General features: G+C 39.6%; 2 protein-coding genes across 2 annotated transcripts in view; one reads left to right on the top strand and one right to left on the bottom strand.

Moving 5' to 3' along the window:
• The window catches only part of Lamp2 (lysosomal associated membrane protein 2), a 33,653-nt gene extending 31,766 nt beyond the window's left edge, over positions 1 to 1,887 (top strand). The window contains exon 9 of the mRNA XM_047535122.1: positions 1,367 to 1,887. Within this exon, the coding sequence (XP_047391078.1) occupies positions 1,367 to 1,506 (140 nt within the window). The 3' untranslated portion in view covers positions 1,507 to 1,887. The remainder of the gene's footprint in view (positions 1 to 1,366) is intronic.
• Positions 1,888 to 17,828: 15,941 nt separating this feature from the next.
• Positions 17,829 to 18,752, bottom strand: LOC124971633 (testis-expressed protein 13C-1-like). The gene has a single exon (XM_047535306.1). It carries the CDS (start codon positions 18,750 to 18,752, stop codon positions 17,829 to 17,831), a length of 924 nt encoding a protein of 307 aa, XP_047391262.1.
• Positions 18,753 to 23,209: the final 4,457 nt, after the last annotated feature.

Below are 23,209 nucleotides of genomic sequence, written 5' to 3'. Positions count from 1 at the left end.
ATTGGAACACAGGCATCTTAAACTCAATCCAAAATGGAGCATCTCTCTCTTTGACTTTTTCTCTCCCAACCCTCCCCCGCCAAATAACTACAGACACAATACTGAAGTGCATATATTCTTGGATTATTACCATGATGAATGGCAACAGCATGTACATAATCACTCAAGTGTGGAATTGGACACTGTCCTATTATCTCCTCCGCCTCCACCCTCTATGTCCATTTGGTCAATTCTGCCTTCTAATTGAATCTCCAGTCTGTCCTTTCTGCATCTGCACTTCATTAACCCAGTTCAGGACCATATTATTGGTCACTTGGAGTCTAGTAATAGAGGTGCCTCCTAACTTAACTACCTCTAGGCTTCCTTCTGCCATACCTTCTGAAACAAAAATATCCTGCTTAAAATCTTGATGCTGATTTTTTTTCTATCAGGACAAGGCCAAACAGGTCACTGTTGTATTTCTAGGTATACAATAATACATATATAACAATACATATAAGTTGGTTCTAAATACACTTTTTCTGCCTCCTGTCTAGCTGAACCATTGTTCTAGCTATGTCGGCTTGCTTGTGTTGCCCCTGAAGTGCTGTGTTTTCTTATTCATATTTTTGTCCATGCTGTTTCTTACACCTGGAATATACTTATTCCATTACCTGCATGGGTAATTCGTACTCAACCTTAAAAACTCAGCTCAAATGTCACCTTTTCACAAGTGTGTCTTGTATAACAAGGCTGCATTACTCAATGTGCCTCTGAAACACTTCCATTGATACTTTGCATATTGCTTGCCCCAAACACAACATATTTTGAAATTATAACCACTTATTTCCTCGTCTGACTCACACTAGACTGAGCATCTTGAAGCCAACAGGTATGCCACTAGGGTCAGTTTTTATCTTTTATCCTTACTTAATGACCCCAGATTTCTATGAATTGAGTTCTTGTGTCTCTTTTGTGTAGTTGTTCATTAGTTAATTAGTTAATATACAATATTCCAAGCACTGTGCTTCTTCAACATCATAACACTTTGCCTCTGAAGCTCACAGCTTGCTCATCAAGGAAAGGTTAATTATATTCATTATATTCATTATCTTCTGTTTAAGAAATCTGAGAAAAATGTGATCATTTTGTACATCTTTCACCCAAATTGACTATTTTTTTGATATGTAAAAGTATTTGATTTGGTTATTTGGAAAGTCACTTCTGTGGAACATCTCATTTGCTAATACTGAATGCCAGTGACTTGTTATCTTGGTGTAAAAAACAAAATGTGTGTGCTGGGAAGTATTGTCATTTTAACTTAAAATAGAAAGATTTGAAATTTTGTCATTGTTTCTGTTCTCAATTGTCCTTTCTCCACGTCTAGCTCAAGACTGCAGTGCAGATGACGACAACTTCCTTGTGCCCATAGCGGTGGGAGCAGCCTTGGCAGGAGTACTTATTCTAGTGTTGCTGGCTTATTTTATTGGTCTCAAGCGTCATCATGCTGGATATGAGCAATTTTAGAACCTCCAATCTGATCGATTATATAAAAATACATGCAAATAATAAGGTTTTATTGCCTCTTGGTATAAGAAACACTTTGCTCCTTAAATGATATGTTGAAACTTTAATTCTTAAATTAGTCCCAGCATTTTGAGATCAGTCTTTATTAATAAAACTGCTCTCTCCAATTAGCTTAAAATAAAAAATGTTTTATTTACTGTTCCTGAAGACAAATTTGTGAAAAAGAACATCGATATGCTGTGTTTCAAGGTCTGTCTTAAGAAGCTTTGCCTAAATTTTGATCCTAACCTAAGATGCCTGAAACTTATTAACATGACCATTATAAAAACAAAATATGTAGTGTGTTTTAGTGGAATTAATAAATATTGTTTCACTATCGGTTTTCTGTTTCAATTATAAGGACTATCCTGATTTAAACTCATCACTGTGCCTTTGCATATGGTTCATTAAATAAATATTGATGTGGCATAAATGCCCATCATGTGTACTTGAACTTGGTTTTCAGTGGAATGAAATAAACACTGTCCTTAGGGCCATCCACATTTTTAAGGCTATGTGACTTTTGCTGATTTTTTGAATTCCAGTAAAGAATGAAATCAGTGCTGTAATCCCAGCAGCTTGGGATACTGAGGCAAGAGGATTGCAAGTTCGAGGCCAGCCTCAGTGAATTAGTGAGACCCTGTCTCAAAATTAAAAAAAAAAATGAAATCATTATCTTAGGTTTGTGATTTTTTTCCTGAGGTACAAAACAGACCTAAGGGGCTACCACAGAACTTAAACTGGCTCCAGAATTAGAGTTCTTTATATTTATTTTTCAGCAATATAGACTGAAAACATTTAAGCATATTTACTTGCCTTTTATTCCTTGTGTTTTGCTCCTTCTTGGATGCCTGATTAGCATTGAAAGATAGAAATATTCTATGAACTAATTGGGACAGATTGTGTTGTGTTTCTCTACCTCATCTTGTTGCTCTCTGGAGCATTAAAATCTATTTAGTGTTGTCATCAGACTGGTACTTATGAAATGTAAGCTAACAGCAATCTCAGAAGGGAGGCAGTGAAGCATAGCAACTAGGCTCTTGCTTCTTCAAGACAGCCCCCATGGGGCAGAGCATCGATGGGGGTATAGAGGCTGTTGGCATTAAAATGAGCTAGATAATCAGCCCTTATTGAAACATTTTATGGTAAAAATGAGGTACAGATATTGAATGTATAGATAACTAAGAAGGAAGCCTAATAGATGAGAAGATTTTCACATTGAAGTGAAAGTTTGAATGTATATATCACTTGTTCAGAGTCTATAACTTACTGATTAACAATTCAGTGTATCTTGGTACCTAGCTTTCAATCTCTGATTGAGGGCTTACAGTAAAATACAGTAAATCTTTCCAACAAAGGCTAATGTGGTTATTAAAATTCACCTTATGTTTTCCAAACTTTAGCAACTTTTTTATGAATGGGAAAAGTGTAAGAGGAGGTAAAGTTAAGATTAGAGGAAAAGTGCAAGTTATTGCTCAATAATAAATCACACCAAATATCACATTTTGTTAATTGCCCTAGAATTATGCTGGAAAGGACCTTTAAGATAATTTACTCTAATGCCATAATTTTTGAAAAGGGGAGTGAATTCACTGAGGTTACACATCCTGCAAGCAACAAAACCATTGCATTTTGAAAAAAATTGCCCCAATGAAATCTAATTATTCAATAGTGAAACAACTGCTGGTTTAAACTTAAAATAATGAGATCACAGTTGGGCACTTTGAGCTGCTGTACCATATTTTGCTTAAGTGTTTTTAAGCATTGAATATTGGCCTTTTCAATAATACTGTACTGAGACACTCCTATTATGACCTCTGCTTGTTATTACTCAAACCCTAAACATCTTTGGATGGGATCACAAACATGGGAGGAGGAAAAGAGAAGGGAATGAATACTTGTTGACTGCCTGAAGTGTATCAGATACTTTAAAATACAATTCGAAGGGATCCTTAAATACCTTATAATACAGATATTACTATCTACCTTATATAGGTGAGGAAAGTGAGGCCTAGTTTAAATAACTTGACAAAGTCCATCAGATAGTACTTGAAGGAGTCAGGATTCAAATTCAGTTCTGCCTAAATTCCGAGCTTGAAATTCAAATTGCACCCATTGCCTTCCTGGTGGTCCATGTTTTTTTTTTAAGTGTAGATGATTGCTCCTTTCCTTAGTGCCATTAGACAATTAAACCTAAAATCTTCCCATATTGGGAAAGCACAATTTTGTATTTTGGACCTTTTCCCATTCATTTTCCTTTAACTTCTGCTTTTTGTACTGAAGAATTTGGTGTGATTTTAGATGATGATAATAGATGTAGGGTGATCAGTTGCTATGAGATGTTTGGATGGGTCTTAAGAAATAAGGACAATCTATGAAAGATTAACCTGTGTACACTCTCAAAGTGTTTTTCTTGTTTGCTTGCTTTGCTTAATTGCATTCTTTACTAATTTCCTCTCCTTGCTGTCTGTCTGTTCTTTTCTAACAGCTGAAGAATGTTCTGCTGACTCTGACCTCAACTTTCTTATTCCTGTTGCAGTGGGTGTGGCCCTGGGCTTCCTTATAATTGTTGTATTTATCTCTTATATGATTGGAAGAAGGAAAAGTCGCACTGGTTATCAATCTGTATAGTCAATGAGATCTCATGCTTTCTTTTTTCTTTTTGCAATCAAAAGTTATGTTTCCGTTGGCTAAAAGCCAGGAAATTGCAGTAGATTGATTAAGATCTATTGCGGACTAACCTCAGTGAGTTGCTAGCTAATTTGGGCATGAGTAGCACTTATTTAAGAAAAAAATGTATTAGGATCATTTTTTTTCCTATTTTTCTTTCTCCTCCTTTGTTAAAATGTAATTGAAAGAAAAATTATGGCTCAGAATATGTCTTTTAAAAGTAAATAATTATTTTAAGCCTCTGGATCCAATTATGAAAGCATTTCTACTGAAGTATAATTTTATATGTTGTAGTTACTTGTATTTTGCTACTTTGATATTATTTGCAAAATCAAAGCTGTTAGAGAATTTAACGTGCTTTCAGAAATAAATTCAAGAACATAATGAATTCATTTTCATTGGTGACAAACATAAAATTTGGTTCACAATAAGACTTCCTTTCCCCATTTCCTAATGAGGATTATTAAAATCTGTGTTTTTCTTTTAGTTTTAAAAGAGGACTGGGAGTGTAGCTCAGAGGTAGAGTACTTGTCTAGCATGAATGAGACCCTGGGTTCAATCCCCAGCACTGCAAGAAAATAATATTTTACAGTAATGTATTAAATAACAAAAGTCTGGCAATTTTTGCCATTGCCATTAGTGGCTACTATATTTTAACAAGGATGTCCTTTTTTTTCCTTTCCTTCTGGAGTTTGAAATAAATTGATGACTTCATATTTGACATTTATGCTGAAAGATGAAGTAAGAACTTCAGCTTTTTTCAGGTGTTAATTTAGAATGAACTATTAAGGTTATGATTTAGAATTTTTCCCCCTCAGAGCCTTAACTTGTTCAGAAAGTTAATTCATCCTGCACTTAAAAAAAGCCTCTGTATACTTTGCTCGTGGCCTCCTGTACTCTCCTATTCCCTGTATGAATAAGTTCAAATTGATATTTCTTTTTTTTTTCAAATTGATATTTCTATGCATTGATTTCTTTTTTCTCACAGCAGCAAGTGCTAACTCTAGAGGCTAGTGGGCCCTGATGTGTAATCAGTCATTTGGCTGCCTAGCCAAAGCTGGACCGGGATTGTTCTGTAAATTTGTTGATCCTGATAGAGACTTATATCCCTGTAGAGACCTCTAATGGCTCTGGCTTCTTGAGTAAAATACTAGAGACCACTCATCCCTGTGTCTGCTTGATTAGTTCAGCTGCTGAGTTGCCCTTTTATTTGGAAGCACAGTGCTATGGTTGTGTAGGACCCAAATGGCAGCTTTACACACCTGACCTCGGCATAAGGCAGATATTTATTTTACCAACCTATTTTATCTCTACAGTGAACTAAAAGCAAAAATTCCTAAAGATCTGCCTTTACTTTAGAAATTTTCAAAATTAAGGTTAAGCCTAAAAAAATTGAGTTTAAACCTTAAAGCTAGTTTGTTATTAAATCCAAGGATTAAGTCGCAGTCTACCTCTCAGCACAATGCATATGCTCACCGCTGTATTACTGCCATTAACTGATGCCAGAACTCTGCCAATAACTGGAATTACAAAATTTTCTTAAAGAAAGAAAGTTCATCAGCATTCTTCCTGACAATCTTATCTATCTACACATATACTCCAGACTGGAGTAGGAAGTCAGATTGCTCAATTACAACTCCTTTCGAACTCTGTAGCTCTGCTTTGCAGATCCAAGTTCTCTTTTGCTATAGCATATAAAGAATGTTTTCTTTTAAAACATTCTTTGAAAACATCTGGTTATTTGTTATTTGGTAAAAGGAATTTGGTCAATATGGTACCATTAAGAACAGTGGCTTCATTTCAGTACATATTTTTGAGATGATTGTCTAAAAACCAGATTTGTTACCTTGCTTAGTATATGAATTGGATGTTCAGAGATGTTCAAAATTATGAATTCATTTCAAAAGTTTTCTACCTTTTAGGCAGGAAACTAGTATCACTGATTCTTCATTAGGTATCATGACTTTTCTGAGATAATTAGCAAATGTGTTTAATTCCTTGATAATTAAAATATAAAATATTAACCAAGGGTTAAAACAAAAGCTGCTTTAACTCCAATAAAATATAGGAGGCTCAAAATATATGAACTGAGTGTTCAATTAGCTTTACTCGCTAAATTCATTTTTTTGTTAGTACAACAGTGGATCAAACAGCAGGGCTTTAAACTCATGGATAGAATGAATTGTTTTTCACCTAAGCTTCTTTGGGAGAACTGATGTTTACTGCTACTTAAAGTTTTGGACATAGCAATTTATCTCTAAATAATTAATTAACTCATTAATACCTGAAAAATAAAAGCATACTGTGATACTCCTGTTTGATCTGATGTGTGATTTTAGATTGATGCATTAAAAATAATAAAGATCATGCATTCCATGTCATTATGGCTAACTCCATTTTTATTCCATAAGCTCAGCTTTAAGAGCGTAAATTGATTTGTATAACTCAAGTTCCTTAAAAATCTATTCCCTTGAATCGTCAATCGGAATCATGATCTCATAGATCTGCAACTCAAATAAGTCCCATTATTAGGAAGGCAGTAGAACTTTTTGTACAGACATTTCAAATATGAGGGCCTACATGGTCATTAAAATTCCAAGAAAACATTAAAAACAATGTGGAAATTTAATGATATAAGTGTTTCATGATAAATGTACTTTTAGCATTTGTCTATCTGCACTGATGAACTGTACTCTTGCATTGGTGGGACTGGTGAAGGGGCTCTCTACTGAGGTTCTACTGAACCTGTTTTTCTTCTCAGTTCCTTCATTGAATAACTTCACAACTCTGTGCCTCCCTTTAAGGTTACTGCTAGCAAGAAGAGCGATTCTGTGTATGTTTCTTGTGAGGGTTACCATGCATCTAAAAAGTCAATTTGAAGGATCATGTTTAAGTTCAATGTGTCTACTTTCTGAATGTTAGTTAGTATTGCCTTTAAAATTCTGAGGAAGTGTTTTTCTTTCCCTTTGCTTTTACTCTGCATTTTGATGGCAGTATGAATTTGGGTTGCTTTTTTTCAAGAGGTATGTATAACAAATAACAAATTATGGTATACAATGTATTTTTAGGAGAAAGCAGCTATAGTTTTATTGAGTGGTTCCAGTGCTATGTACTTCACATGCATTATTTTATTTAATACTCACAGCAACTCTCTAAGGTCGGGTGGTATTCCCAATTTACAGATAAGGTAACTGAGGCTTGAGTTTGTTACTTAACCAAAGTGGCATAGAAGTTAAATAGCAAAAGTGACATTTGAACCAGCTTGGTCTACCTCCAAAGACCATGCTCTTAACCATGCCCTTCTAGGAAACAGGAAGATTTACAAAAGCATATGCCTTATATTAGTTGCAGAAATCTGGCTTCTGTACTTTACTTTCTTGTATGTAGTCACTTTACCAATGTTCTTCAGTGTTCTTAAAATAATTTGAATTTTGTCCAACCCATTTGAAGGGCAGACAGATATTGTGACAGCATAACTTGAAAAATCAAAACCAAGGCCAGTTTGAACTGTGTGTCATCAATAGTGTTGAACCCTGAGTGTCACTTTTTTCAGAATAGCCTCAGCTTGTTATTCTGATCACGTATCATTATCATTCTGCCCTCAAACTCTTCTGTGCCATGAATCATTTTGACTGTGCATTAGTGTGTTTAAGAGACTAAATGGAACTGTCTCTCTCCTCACATTCCTTAAATTAATGCCATCTTTACCCCTGCTCCCAGTCATCCCTAGGCTTCAAGCACAGTGTAGACATGACACTCCCGCAGTCCCTGCTAGGTAGTTCTGAGTCCTAATACACAATCCCTACTCAAATCTAGAGCCTTTGTGAAAGGGTTTCAAAAGGCTCTTACCTGGACTGGGGCTGTGGCACAGTGGTAGAGCGCTTGCCTAGCATGTGTGAGGCACTGGGTTCAATCCTCAGCACCACATAAAATAAAGTTAAAAAAGTCCTTACCTGCATATTTCAAATTGCCTGCCCATAGCCTTTACCCTCCCCCCACAGCCTTTACCCTTCCCCCACTTCACCTTTTCCTGTACTCTCCACTTCAGCCATACTAGCCCCCTTGACACTCTTCGAAGACTCTAAGGGTGCTCTCATGTCAAGGCCCCTGCACTTGCTGTGCCTTCCACCTGGAAAGATCTCCCTCCAGCTCTCTTCATGGCTCACCCTTTAACCCCTTTCACTCTAATCAAGTCTGTCAGGTGATTATCCCCTGACCACCCTGTTTAGGATAGCACTCTCAGCCACTTTCCATTCCTCTTATCCCTTTTCACCATCTGACATGTTGTATCATTTACTTGTTAATCTGTGTTTTTCATGTTTCTCACTAGAAGGTAAACTTAATTAGTAGGAGTTATTGCTTTACTTACTACTCTGTCCCAATACCTAGAACAGTGCCTGGCACACAGTTCACATAGGATAAATGTTTTCTGAATGAATAAGTGGTCATCTTGTGTAATAGCTAAACATTTACTAAGCACTTATGCCTTATTTCATCAAATCTAAAATGACAACCATTGTTAAGATTAATACTGCCAATTAAACTGTGGTCATAGAGGCTTACTGATTTTAAGGAGGTTAAAAATGTGAAAAAAATATGCCTTTTGGAATTGATATGTACCAGGCACTGTAGAGAGTGTTGTACATGGGTATCTACCATTAATCAATTAATGATCAATTAACTAATAACTGATCATATATCATCCAAACAGTCCAGCCAATGCCTTTAAGCACTCTGTCATTAAAGCCTTCTTCTTTTAGTATAATATACTGATTCTGTGTCATTTTCAATTCCAAAAATAAGTCTGTATCTGTTTGCCATATTTTTGAATTTTGAGGCAAATGAAATATTCGATATTCACTTTTCCTTATTTTAAGTGCTATATATTATAGCATGGTGGGCATGTCAAAACAAAATTTGAATCCTAGCTCTCTTAAATATTGCAGTAGCTTTGTGACATTAGACAAGTTATTTAATCTAAGCCTAGGTTTCCCCATCTCTAAATGAGATAACACCTTTTTCTGTCCTGTAGGATTTTAAAGAGAATTAAAGTAATGCTACCAAGTACACAGTAAGCAATAAATGTTAGCTTTTAATGATATCAGCCTGAATCTTATTCCTAAAGATGATAAATATCAGATGTTTAGATAAGATCACAGAAGAAGGAAGTGGAGAAAGAATAGGGCTCAGATAAAACCTTAAGGAGCTGGACATGATAATGCACACCTGTAATCCCAGTGACTTGGGAGACTGAGGCAGGAGGATCACAAGTCTGAGGCCAGCCTCAGCAACTTAGCAAGGCCCTAAGCAACTTAGTGAGACCCTGTCTCTAAATAAAATACAAAAAAGGGCTGGGGAATGTGGCTCAGTGGTTAAGTACCCCTGGATCACTCCCCAGTACCAAAACATTAAAAAAATAAAAAATAAAACCTCAAGGAACAGAAAGCTACTCAAACTAGATTGAAAGAATGAACTGTGAAGTTACAGGGTAAGTTTCACAAAATCGTTGAACAAAGCATATCTTGGACTCGAAGGAATAGAGAATTCAATTTTTTAAGCTTTAACTGAAAGAGCACACCAGTGATCACTACCAAGAAAGTTGGGAAAAAGATGGATAGTGACAAAACCACAGCTAGAATGGCAATTTCAAAAAAGACAATAACAATGCTAGCAAAGGATGTAAAGAAAGGAATTCTCATATACTGTTGATGGGGATATAAATTAGTACAACTGTTATGGAAAACAGTACAGAGGTTGCTCAAAAAACTAGCAATAGATCTACCAGATGATCCAGCAATTCCACTCCTGGGTATGTATTCATAAGAAATGAAATCAGTATGTCAAGGAGACATCTGACCTCCAGTGTTCATTGGGACACTCTTCATGATAGCCAAGAAATGGAAATAAGCTAAATGTCCATCAGCTGATGAATGGATAAAGAAAATATGGTCCATGTACACAGTAGAATATTATTCAGCTTAAAATATGAAATTCTGTCATTTGCAGCAATATGGATGGAACTAAAGGATGTTCTATTAAGTATAATAAAATAGACACAAAGATATGTACCATGTGTTCTCACTGGTATATGGAAGCTAAAAGTTGATCTAATAGAAGTACAAGATAGAATAGTGGCTACCAGAGCCCAGGAAGGGTGTGGGGAATGGGAAGATAGAGAATGGGTATAGGGGTGCAGTTGGATAGGAGGAATAACCTCTAATGTTCTATAGCACAGTAGGATAACTATAATTGACAACAATTAATATTTCAAAATAGCTAATAGAATTTTGGATGATCTCAACACAAAAATGATACGTGAGGTGATGGATATGCTAATTACCCTGATCTGATCACTACATACTGTATAGTGAAATGTATTAAAATGTAACATTGTATCCTACACATATGTACAATTGTATGTCAATTAAATTTAAAAAAAATAAAATATTCTTCAGATTAATAAAAAAAAGAATAATGAGTACTAACTTGCACTACATTTACTAAAATGTGTTAAAAAGCTGGAAACTTTGTATAAGGGTATTCCAACAGCTCAAAGGACAAAACAGTATATACACATGTATACTCGTGTGTGTGTGTGTGTGTGTGTGTGTGTCTGGTATTTGTTCAATTTTTTTTTTTTTTTTTGGGTGCTGGGGATCGAACCCAGGGCCTTGTGCTTACAAGGCAAGCACTCTACTGACTGAGCTATCTCCCCAGCCCTGGTATTTGTTAAAGATGTTATTTTCAGATCAGTGGAGAAAGAATGGAATATTGAAAAATTATGCTGAGATACTAAGATATTAGATTAATTATTTAGTGAAAAATACATTTAGACACCTCAACACCAAGATAAATTCAAGTATGATTAAAGAATTAAAATTTTAAGCTATAAAAGATAATAGACTCAAATATAGATAGCTGCATATATTATCCCTAAGAAGATCTATGGATAAAAGAAAAAAGTAACAGTGGAAAAGATTTTAATATATAAAAATTCAATATTTCTAGCCATTAAAATGCCATCAAACACAAATTTAAAGACAAATGTAAAAACAGGAGAAATTACTTGCTATCTTAAGTATGACAAAGGGTTGGGATAATATCCTAACTATCAAATACTGACAAAACAAAATGAATATTCCATGAGTGACCTAGAATAAAGATATTAATAGCTAAACCATTACAGAAATACAGATGGATAAGCAATGTGAAAAATGTCTGTCTTCCTAATAAACACAAATTAAAATAAGATACCTTTCAAGCCAGCTAACGTGTTTTTAATGATATAATATTCAGTCTTGGCCATGGTACAGAAAATTGCATGCTAATATAATGTTGAGAGTGAAAATGAAAATTTGGATACAGTCAAAATACCAATTGGATAGAACTAGTTAACTATATTATGAAACATTGACATGACAGAATGTTACGCAGCCGTTTACAATCACATTCTCAAATAAGAATATGAGAATCATGTCTTATTGTTAAGTAAAAAAATGAACATCATAAAGAAATATGTCCCATTCTGTTTTGGCTAAGTAAAAGTCTACCCCCACCCTCCTGTATTATAGTTTGGATATGAGGTGTTCCCTAAAAGCTCCTGCTAATGCAGGAATTTTCAGAATTGAAGTGATTGGATTATAAGCGCTGTAACCTAATCAGTCCATTTTAGTTTGAATGACTGGGTGGTAACTGTAGGCAGATGGGGCATGGCTGAGGAGGTGTGTGACTGGGGTCATACCCTGGAAGGGTGCATCTTCCCTGTGGCCCCTTATCCTCTCCCCTCTGTCTCTGCTTCATGGTTGCCATGAGGTGAACTGCTTACCTCCAGTGCATCCTTCAGCCATGATGCTTTACCTCACCCTTGGCACCAGAGCAATGGAGTCAGCCATCTATGGACTGAGACCTCTGAAACTGAGCCCCAAATAAACTTTTCCTCCTCTATATAACTGCCCTACCACTAGGAAAGTATTTCTCCCTGTGCCTATACCTTCCTACCTGCTGGGTAGAGTCCACCACTGGAGGTTCCAGATTGGAGCCACTACATTTGAGGCATCTATAAAAGAATTTATTCTTTATCTTCTCTTTTGTGTATGTATGTGAGGGGGGGGTAGATTTTATGTGTATAAAGTAAATACATCAAAGTACAAACTGCAGTCACCTCCAGGTTTTCAGATTATGGGTAGTTTTAACTGTTTTTCATACTAATGTTTTACTGATTCCAGTTTGCTTTGATAATCAGAAAGTTCTTAGGAGAATGATTTCCTAAGAGTGGGTTTTGAATCTCCTTGGTTCATTCTTGCATTCTGCACATGAGTAAGAGTTGGCCCCATGAAAGAACAAAGTCTCCACTTCTATCTGATATCAAGGTACTCTCTTCACTTGAAACATGTTTTGATCAAGTTAAAAATCCTTTGTTTTACATGGGTCATTGGTCCAGTCACTTGGTTCTGATTCTGCACAGTCATCATCCCAAAGAGATGCAGAGGCACACATTTCTGGCCTATTGTTGCCTTCTGTGACAGGTAAGAGGTGCTTCTCATCCTTACACCTTTCCACATGTTGTCTGCGGATGCCTTTACAGGAAGGGTCTAGGTTGGGCCAGTACTTGAAGTTGAGTGAGACAAACAGGAGTGGAATTGTTGATGGCAAGGGCCTCTGGGGCTTCTCTGCCTCTGAATCTCTATGTGCAGGTTTTGCAAGGCCATCCCCCCTAGGAGCCATGTGTGCAATTCTCCTTGCACCACGTATGTCCTTTTCTGCTACTAACTCTAGCAACAAAGCCTGATTCTTTCACTACCTCCACCCACTTCCGTTTTCACCAGAAGATCTCTGCAACTCAAAGTTCCTCCATTATTTTCACATCTTTGGGTCAAGGTATTTACTGGCAGACCCTGTTAACTGGTGTTAACTAGTAAGGGTAAAAAGTTAAGGCATTGTGCTATAGTAGAAAGAGCATGGAGTTCAGTACAAGGCAAGTTGGGATTGGAATGCAGGCTTCACTGATTTTCAACTTTGGATAAGTGATTGAGTTCATATCTGTAAAACAAAGTCAAATATCTTTCCCGAAGAACTTAAATGGAGGCATCTATTAGACCTATAACATGTAGCTGTCATGATCACTGTATTAGTTCATTTTGCAGTGTTACAATAATATGCTTGAGGCAAGCAACCTTTATAAAGAAAATAAGCTTATTTAGCTCTCAGTTTTGGAGTTTCAAGGGCATGGCACTGACATCTGCTCAGCTCAGGTTAGGGCTCAGTTGGCTGCATTACATGGCTGGAGCACCTGTGTGAGGAAGAAATCTCATCTTGAAACAGGAAGCCAGAGTGACTCAGGGTCAGGCTCAGGCTTCTGTAACTCATTGCTCTGGCAAGAACTCCAGGAGACCAATATTCCTTTCTGAGGGTGGTTCCCCCAATGGTCAAAGGACCTCCCACTAGGCCATCTCTTTAAGGGTTCCACCACCTCCCAAAACTGCAACCCTGGGTACCAAACTTTTAACACATTAACCTTTGGGGGGATAAACAACACCCAAGCCTTAGCAGTCACCAATAGAATAATAGCCATAAAGTCTCACATAGTAGACACTCAGTGATATGAGTAGGCCCTCAGTGAATATCCATTATATCTATTACTTCGTCATTACAGAGCAGAACCCAGAGGGCAGGGAAAGGAGCCAACATTTGTGGGGCTTGGAAAAATTCAGTAACTTGTTTGAGGTCACACAGCTAGTGAATAGCAGAGCAGGTATCTGCATGCAGTTCTCTGGCTTCAAAACCCACAGTCTCTTCCAACAGGCACCTCACTGCCTTTACCTGCTTGTACTCAGCCTAGGATGAAGGGAGAATTGAGAGCCAACTTAAGTGACTAACCAAAGATTCAGGCAGGTTGCCATGCAAAATGTCTTCCTGCAATATTAGGTAATCTCATCAAACTATATAAAAACTACACACAGACCTACAGATATTCCAATGGACATCAGAGTGTACTGTGAAACCCTTAATAAACCAACCATAATGAGATCTAGGGTGGTTTGTTCACATTACACTAGGGATTAAAACAAAGGTCCTCAAATTTCAGCATGCGTCAGAAACATCTACTAGGCCCAACTTCAAGAAGACAGAACAGATGAGGTGGAGCCTGAGAATTTGCATTCATGACAAGTTCCCAGGTGATCCTGATGCTGCCGGGCCATTAAGAACCACATTAAAATGTACCATAATACTCTCAAATATCATCTGTGCCTCATCTTCCCCAAATTCCAAGGAAATATCATTACTCACAAGAATATCACAAAACCATCCCCCAATCCAGAAAACCTAGCTTTAAGATCTGATGTCCATGATGTACCCCTTTGTAGACAGCACTCCCCTCCAAGTAACCAAGGCCCTCTCAATAATCACAACTCTGAAGGAAATGAGAATGCTGGTGAGGCAGGGTCACTTCTTACTCTCTGCCCCCATTCCTGTCCCTATTCCAAGTAGGTGCCAGCATCTGACCCTTTTTGCCTCATGAAATGTTTATCTTGTGAGCAGACAGTGGAGAGCATGGCTGCTTCCCAGAATCATGAGCCCCTTGATAGGATTATGCATAGGAGTGAGGGGATGGTGTCTTGGAGGGCATAAAGGCAAAAGGGAAACTTCTGCACATGAGACATCAGGGGACCTTGGGGAGACAAGGCCTCAGGGAAATGACCTCTGCATACAGAGGGAAGCTGTACCCCAGGTTTTAGGCATCAAGCTTAGACAGAAGCAACCTCCCACCTAAGTCCCCTTTTCCCCCATAAACTTCACCAGTCCTGGAGCAGCAGACATGACCACCTTCAAGTGACCATGTGGGCTTGGATAGTGAAGGCCCCAAAGAGGTGACTCCAATTCTTGGGTGACTGGCAAGAAGAGAAGGGGCCCTCCAATAGGGAACGAGATTGAAATTCCCTTCACCTCACTGAGACAGAGGGAAGGATTTAATCTGCCACCTCTGAGCACATCTGCCTCCCACAAGTCCTCCATACACACTACACAGAAGACACATGAGGCAAGTACAAACTCTTTATTACTAGCTAGGATATGAAAAACCCCAACAATGGTTGATCTTGGTGAGCTGGGCAAGATCTCCAGGGGAACTCTGGGAAACCTGTTCAGAATGGCTCCTCCCACTCCCTGGGCTCTACCCTGGCTCCTCCTTGCCTTGCAGCTGCCTTGGTGGAGCAGAGAACCTGCAGATAACACACTCAGTGGAAGGCAAGGGGCCCAGGGGCATTCTGGAGAGTGCTGGCCTCATCCAGTTCTATTTTTAGCCCAATTAGTCCTTCCCAGAGAAGCATCATACATACATAGTACAGTGGCCCTGATATCTGTCTTTGGAGTTCATTTTGTTTTTCATCCACTGTTCATCAGAAAGGATCTTGAGATGGGGGACAGCCTGGGGTTGAGGACTAGAGTGTGTAGCGCATACTCCCCCCAGAAATGTCTTTTTAAAAAGACAGCCCAGTGATCTTTCAAGCAGGCTGTAGGGCAGCCAGGAAAAATAGATGTGAGTCTCAAGATAGGAAATCAGTAGAGGATCAGGAAAGCCCTGCCTGTCCTTTTGCCAGGATACTTTTCTGATTTTTTGCCACTGCTCATTCATCTTCTTTGGGATTAATGTGATAAACACTTGGTCACTCAAGATCTTTCATGAAAGTGTCTTTGACATTGCCCCCAGAACCACAAAAGTGGATCTTTTTCTTTCTGAAAGTGGATCTCGATGTTGTTGTTATTGTTATTGTTATTTGGGTACTGGGGATTGAACTCAGGGGCACCCAAGCACTGAGCCATATCCCCAGTTCTATTTTGTATTTTATTTAGAGACAGTCTCACTGAGTTGACTGGTGCCTCGCTGTTGCTGAGGCTGGCTTTCAACTCCCTATCCTCCTGCCTCAGCTTCCCAAGCTGCTGGTGATTACAGGCATGTGCCACCATGCCTGGCTTGATGTTATTTCAATTGGGTTTTTCCAAAGGTCACATTTCATGAAAGACAAAGGAGACACCCTGATCCACATATCTCAAATTAGGCTCTCTCTTGTCATCTAACCAACCTCCCCCAACTGGATAGTAACATAGTTATAGTTTCTAACACATACTAGGCCATCAGTAAATTTTTGTTCAATAAACTAATACATGAAATTAAACAAATGTGCTATAATTGTGAAGATTTAACACTCCTGTCTCAACCCTTCAGACTCTGCAATGACAGTCCCTTTTCTCCAACAGAAGGATTGAGTTCTAACGAAATTGGTCTGTTCTACCTTGTTCCAAAATTCTGTGCCAGAATGTTTCCTTATCCCTGATGCCTTCGTTCTCTTTTTAGCTCCAGCCAGTTGAGGTCTTAGATGAAGGCTGCTGAGAGCCAGAAGTGTGTATCATGAAGAGTCACACAGTGGGAGCCGGAGCTTCTTCAGCTTCGCCCAGAGTTCCTGGAGCTTAGAGACACAAAGAACAGACACTATGAATGTTATAAAAACAAATTGAGAAAAAAATGTGAACACTGCTACAATTTACAGTACAACAATAACATTGACAGGAAAAAAAGCAGTGTTCCTAGAACATAATGTATCTTATGTTCTAAAAGCATTGTTATTCCCAGCAGAAGACCTGGTATTATGGGAGGAGGTTAAAGAGAGTACAGAAAGGAGAAAAAGAGAATGTTCCATAATATCAGCTTCTTCAGAATGTCAACCAATCAACAGCAGCCATCCAGAGTCCACCTGTGAACTTAAATGGAACTGGAGAAATTTTCCTTTCAAAGATTAAGAGCCAGGCACGGTGTCGCACACTTGTGATCCCAGCGATTCAGGAGGCTGAGGCAGGAGGATCATGAGTTCAAAGCCAGCCTCAGCAAAAGTGAGATGCTAAGCAACTCAGTGAAACCCCCATCTCTAAGTAAAATACAAAACAGGACTGGGGATGTGGCTCAGTGGTTGAGTACCCCCAAGTTCAATCTCTGCTACCAAAAAAAAAACAGATTAACATATTTGACAGAACCTCATATTTTTCAAAAACAATACAAAATATATACACACATACACATGTATGATATGAAACACTTTCTCCAGTTTGTGTTAAAAATGGTTATTGCAGGTTGGTGATGTAGGCCAGTGGTAGAGTGCTCACCTAGCATTTGGGAAACCCTGGGTTCAATTCCCAGCACTGCAATCAATCAATTAATCAATCGATACCAGTATTACTTGATGGTGGGATAATGGAATTTTTGTTTGGGTTTTCACTTTTTTATGATGTAAATAAAGGAGATCTTTTTATTAGAAAGGGGCCTCCAAAAATTGATTTCTCTTCAGAATATATCTCCATTGTTTTTCTACCTCCTTGAGTTCAATAGGAACTTGTTTTGGGTGAAGTCTTCCCACCTCACCAGTTATCTAGATTTTTCTTACATTTATAGCAGGCCAAATATCAAGGAAAATGAATCATACTTTACATTGCAGGCAATCCCAATCCCTCCTCCTGAGGTCTGAGGCAAGTTTCTCCTCTTGTTGGGATTCAAAGGTTTTATCATCTTTTGGCAGTCTGGTCATCTGTCCCTAAGGCTGTTGTTTCCTTGGCTACAGCTATGCTCAGAGAGGTTTACTGAAGTGGGGCCTCACAGGACTTTCCTCCTGGCTTTGGATCCCTGAGGCTTCACCTGACCTATTCCCTGACCTTGGCTCTTCTGGTCGCACCAGTAAATTATTTTCCCCTGGGACTCCAATGCAGCCAACTGTAGGCCAGGTGAATAGATGTACCCAATAGGCATCTGGACGGCAGCTCCAGCCACTTCTATTGAGATTACTCTGGGTGGGCAGGTGTTGGTCATGGGCATGCCAGTGGGAATGGTGTAAAGAATGGCACTGGCAGAAGGGTTGAACGACCTGGGCCCAGGTATGATGGGGTGCCAAACCTGTTGGGGATGCCATCTGGGCCTCAGACTGCACATCCTGCCTACTCTGCGACCCTGTGGCAAGCGCCTCTCTCCGTTCCCCTGCATCCACAGGCCATGCCTCAATCCTGTGCTGCTCATCTGGCGACTCAGGAGTGACTTCCTGGGACAGCTCAAACTGGATCAGCCTCTCACGCAGGGCGTCGCGCTCACCCAGCGCTTGCTTCAGGTCATCTCTTGCGCTATGCAATTGAGAAACCACGTCGTCCCGCTCCTCACGCAGCCGCTGCAGCTCAGAGACCAGAGCCCAGGCGGCTCCCTCGCGCTCCTCCACCTGATCCTGCAACCGACGGACCCGATGCCCCTGCTGCTCCCGCTGCCTAGCGGCCACTCGCACACCCAGGGCCAGGGCGCTCCAGGCGCACGCCCTCTTAATGGCGCGTGGCCCCTGCGGGTCAGCCACGACGGAGTGCAGGCTGTCTTCCACCTCGTTCCAGGGCCGTGATTGGAAGGTCAGGTAGAAGTCTGGGCTACCACCATTACTGAGCACCTCTTTGTTGATGAACAACACCACCTCGCTGTGGCGGAAACCGCTCCTGGGGTCCCCGAAGTCAATGACCATGACCGCAGCGGCCTTGTCAGCTGAGCTGCCCCGGCTACTGTAGTAAGCCTTGGGCTACCAACTGGCCCACCCCTCACTTCCTCCCTCTGTCTTGTTTCAGTCCTTGCACAGTCCTAGCCTCTTCGTTGGCCTGCTGCCTCCCTCTTTCTCCCCACAAAGGCCCTTTCCCTCTCACATTGACCCCTAAGGCCGCTAAAGCGGCAATGGCTGAGCACGTCACAGATGTGGGCACTGAGTCTGGTTGCAAGGCCTGCTGGGAACAACATTTCCTTGACAGAGCTCTCCCCATCAGTCTGGTCAGTCGGGCTGCTGCTCTGCAGGGCAGGCCACATGGGGCACTGCAGTGGGTCTAGAGTGGACTCCTGTTTCCAACAATTTCTGAAGGACAACTCCCAGCCAGATTATATGAATTTCTAACCTGGTGAGGTAGGAGAGTACATGGGTGAACTCTTTTCGGCTCAACTTCCTCTCTTATAACTCTAAGTTGCTCTATCAAACCTTCTATACAGTCCAGAGTTGTGTCATTGTTCCCTTCTCATCTTAAGCAAATGACCTTGGGGTCCTGCTTATCAAGAAAATCAAGGGAAGAAGTTATGAAGTCCTCCAGCTTTCCTTGCTAAGCCCTATCTCCAATGCTTCCTGTTCTACTTCTCCAGGGATTTTGATGCATCTAAATCCCTCTTGACTTTCCTGCATTTCCCCCATGTCCTGGCTACTAGATATCCCATACAGTAAATCTGTTAAAGTTCTTTCCAGTCTTAAAATACTTTCCTCCCTCTAGCCCATGTCTTGGGTTTCTTCTCACCACCCTTTTATCTCATTAGAAGGATTGCCTATGCTATGTCCACTTCACTGTGTTCCCTTCACCATTCAACCTGCTGCACTTCACTTTTCACCCCCAAAGCTCCAGTGAAAATTCTAAAAGTCTCCAGTAGTTTCAACCTCAGTACCAACACTGGTGGATGCTTTGAAAGTTTGTTCTCGCATTGTCTTTTAGCAGAGTGCAGTTGTGTTGAATTACACTCCGTCCTGTCTTAGTTTCTGCAACATCAAATTCTACTGATGTTCTTCCATTGCCTCTGGCTTATCTTTCTCAGTTTCTTCGAACTACTTGTTCTTATACCCAAGACCCCAAATTTGGTTTTTCCCCAGGATCATCTTCAGACCCCTCCTATTTACATTCTCTGTGTTTTCCTTAGATGTGCTGATTCACTCCTGTAATTTAAAATACTACCTCTATCACAACTCTGTATTTCCAATTTAGACTACTTCTTGGTTATCAGATCCATAATCTTTTATTCCTTTGACAGATAGTTATTGAACACAGAGTAATTTTGCTTGACAAAAAGTGGTGAAAAATATTGAAAAATTCCTGGCCCTCATGCTATTTATATCCCATTGGTACAACAATAAATGAAAAAAGCTAAACAAAAGTAAGCAAGATACTTATAAGTTGTGATGTGTGATAAGAAGTTAATATACAAGCTACTGTGAAAGATTGGAACTCCACAGGGGTTTGAGACTGTTGTGTGTACATAAGAAGTTTAGAGGGGCTGCAGTCATAGCTCAGTGGTAGAGTGCTTGCCTAGCATGTGTGAGGTGCTGGGTTTGATCCTCAGCACCACATAAAAATAAATAAATAAAACAAAGGTATCGTGTCCATCTACAACTTAAAAAAAATTAAAAAGCTTAAAGAATATCTCTGAAAAGATGACATATGATACGAGATCCAGAACTCCAGTGGCAAAAGTCTTGGTGTAGAAAAAGCTTCACACATCCAAGGAACAGAACAGATGCCAGTGTGACCAAAGCATGATAAGTTAGGGAGAAAACCAGGTGTGGTGGTATACACTCTAATCCCAGCAGCTTGGGAGGCTGAGGAAGAAGGATCACAAATTTGAGGCTAGTTTCACTAATTTAAGGAAACCCTGTCTCAAAAAATAAAAAAGGGCTCTGGACATAGCTCAGTGGGATAGCACCTCTGGGTTCAATCCCAGTAACACACACACACACACACACACACAGAGAGAGAGAGAGAGAGAGAGAGAGAGAGAGAGAGAGAGAGAGAGAGAGAGAGAGAGAGAGAGAGAGAGAATGGAATGAGATGCTGTTGGAAACAAAGGTGTCATCTCACATGGTCTCAAAAGCAATATTAAGGTGATTGAGTTTTAATCTAGATGTGAGGGGCTGACACTGTAGTGTCATTGGTAGTATCATTAGATCTGAAAAATTTTACTCTGAATTTTGCATAGAAAAGAGATTGTATGGTGTCCAGAATATAAATAGGTGAGACAGTTTTGAAGATATTGCAATTGACTGAGAAAGAAATGATCAAGGTTGGGCAGACGTGGGGCTCAAGGGGAGAGTGAAGGGTGAGGCTTAAAACTGTTAGTAGTCAAAAATAAAAAATGGACTTATGGGGCTGGGAATGTAGTTTAGTGGTAGAGCATGTGCTCAGTATGTGAAAAGCCCTGGGTTCGGTCCCCAGCACACACCCTCCCCTGGTGAGTCAGATTTTTCATTATAATTTACCTCTGATGTCTAAGTGATGACAAAAATGTACCATGCTTCATTTAATTGAATTTAAACTTATTTAAATAAACCATTATGGCACTCTATGAAGCCTGAAGCCTGTGGCCTGTAAGGAAGGTAAAAGTTCCATTGAATGCCTTGTTCAAGAGCCCAGTATTACACATTCTGAGAAATGAAATTAAGTACCTTGGTCACTATCGGTAATGTCTGGAACTCCAAAGGGGATAAGGAGTATCTGGGTGAGGTTTCATATTGTATATATGTGTGTATTTATATTTTACCCAAAATTTAAGTCTATGAAGCAGTAGATTGCTAGAGTTCTTTAACTCAGAGAGGGAGATGCTGGAAAAGAAATTATTATTGCTGCCATCATTTAAATCAAAGAGCTAGACCATTGGCAAGGGCCCAATAGTCTGTAAAATGGTGCAGATGGGACTGATATTCAGTTAGGAAGAACTGTGTTAAGAGGCCTGCATGAAGTTTGGCTGATTATGTTGACCCTTAGGTCCTATTCTTTATCAGGGATGTCCTTTTTAAGGAATGAAAAGTCACTCTCCAGTGAGTTCCACATGTATTAGTGAATAGCTATAAAGTATACATTACTGTTCACTCAGTTTACTTCAGAGAGCTACCCAGGTATCAAGGGACCTTGTAGAGGGGTGTCTCAGTTCATTTTGTGTTGCTATAACAAAATACCCAAGATTGGATACTTTATAAGGAAAGAGGTTGATTTTGGCTCATGGTTTTGGAAACTGAAAAGTCCAACTTGGGGTGGCCACATCTGATGAAGTCTCGGGCTGTGTCGTAGCACAGTAGGTGCCATCACACGGTGGGAGCACCTGTGAGAGCAGTGAGCAGGCACATGCAGAAGTAGTCAAACATATGAGGTGTCCTCACTTTATCACAGCCTGCTCTTTTGATATCTAATCTAGTCTCATGAGACCTAACCCACTCCCACAAGATGGACATTAATTCCTTCTGAGGATGCTGCCCCCATGGTCTAGTTATCTCCCACTGAACTCTACCTCTTAAAGGTTCCACCACCTCTTTATACCATTATATTGACTGGAGACCAAGCCTCCAGTACATGAAATTTGGGGGATAACCGCATCCAAATCATAGCAGAGGATGACCTCCTCCAGCACCATGACATCTGGCAAGGGACTGAGGACAAGGGAGACCACCCCTTCTACAGGTGGGGTATGACATAGGGCCTAGGTTTGGTTTCATCCTGTAGTAAGAAGATGTGGTGACCATGGCATGCTTGTGGGGTACTGTTTTTATGACCAGTGTGCAGTGAGCATCTCAGTATGAAGGGCAATGGGCTCAAGGGCCTAATATACCTTTATTTAAAGGAAAGTTCAGTATGTAATCAGCAGTTGCTTCTCTAAAGACATACAGTATAGTGCTAGGGAGGGTGGTTTTTGCATCAAAAGCCCATAGTCAACTTATGGCCATTGTGAGGCATGAGAGGCAGTTACTAAAGCCTCTATCATGAAAAGAGTCTGATAGAGGAGAACTAAAGGGAAGGGCTGTTGTATTGCAATTTTTAAAAAATATTTTGTTTTAGTTGTAGGCGGACACAATACTCCTATTTTATTTTTATGTGGTGCTGAGGATTGAACCCAGGGCCTCGCGCATGCTAGGTGAGCACTCCACCATCGAGTCACAACCCCAGCCCCTGTATTGCAATTTGAATAGAATCTAGAGCATTTTGTTGGCGGAAGGCCTATTGGGGTGGATTTATTTGCAAATACCTGTACAAGTGGGCTTAAATGAAATTTATATAGGAGAAATATGTTGCTTCCTGAAACTAAAAGGCTTAAAAGATATTGGACTTATCCTAACATTATAGGGTCTGAGAATATTGAAAGCTATTTATTTATTTATTTATTTATTTATTTATTTATTTATTTATTTATTTT

The sequence above is a fragment of the Sciurus carolinensis genome, chromosome X, assembly GCF_902686445.1.
Source record: "Sciurus carolinensis chromosome X, mSciCar1.2, whole genome shotgun sequence".
In the NCBI taxonomy this organism is placed as follows: Eukaryota; Metazoa; Chordata; class Mammalia; order Rodentia; family Sciuridae; genus Sciurus; species Sciurus carolinensis.
This window is presented reverse-complemented; position numbering and strand designations above follow the sequence as displayed.

Bases quoted from the DNA above. Each gene is read 5' to 3' on its own strand.
- LOC124971633 (XM_047535306.1), bottom strand. From the start codon at position 18,752: ATGGTCATTGACTTCGGGGACCCCAGGAGCGGTTTCCGCCACAGCGAG.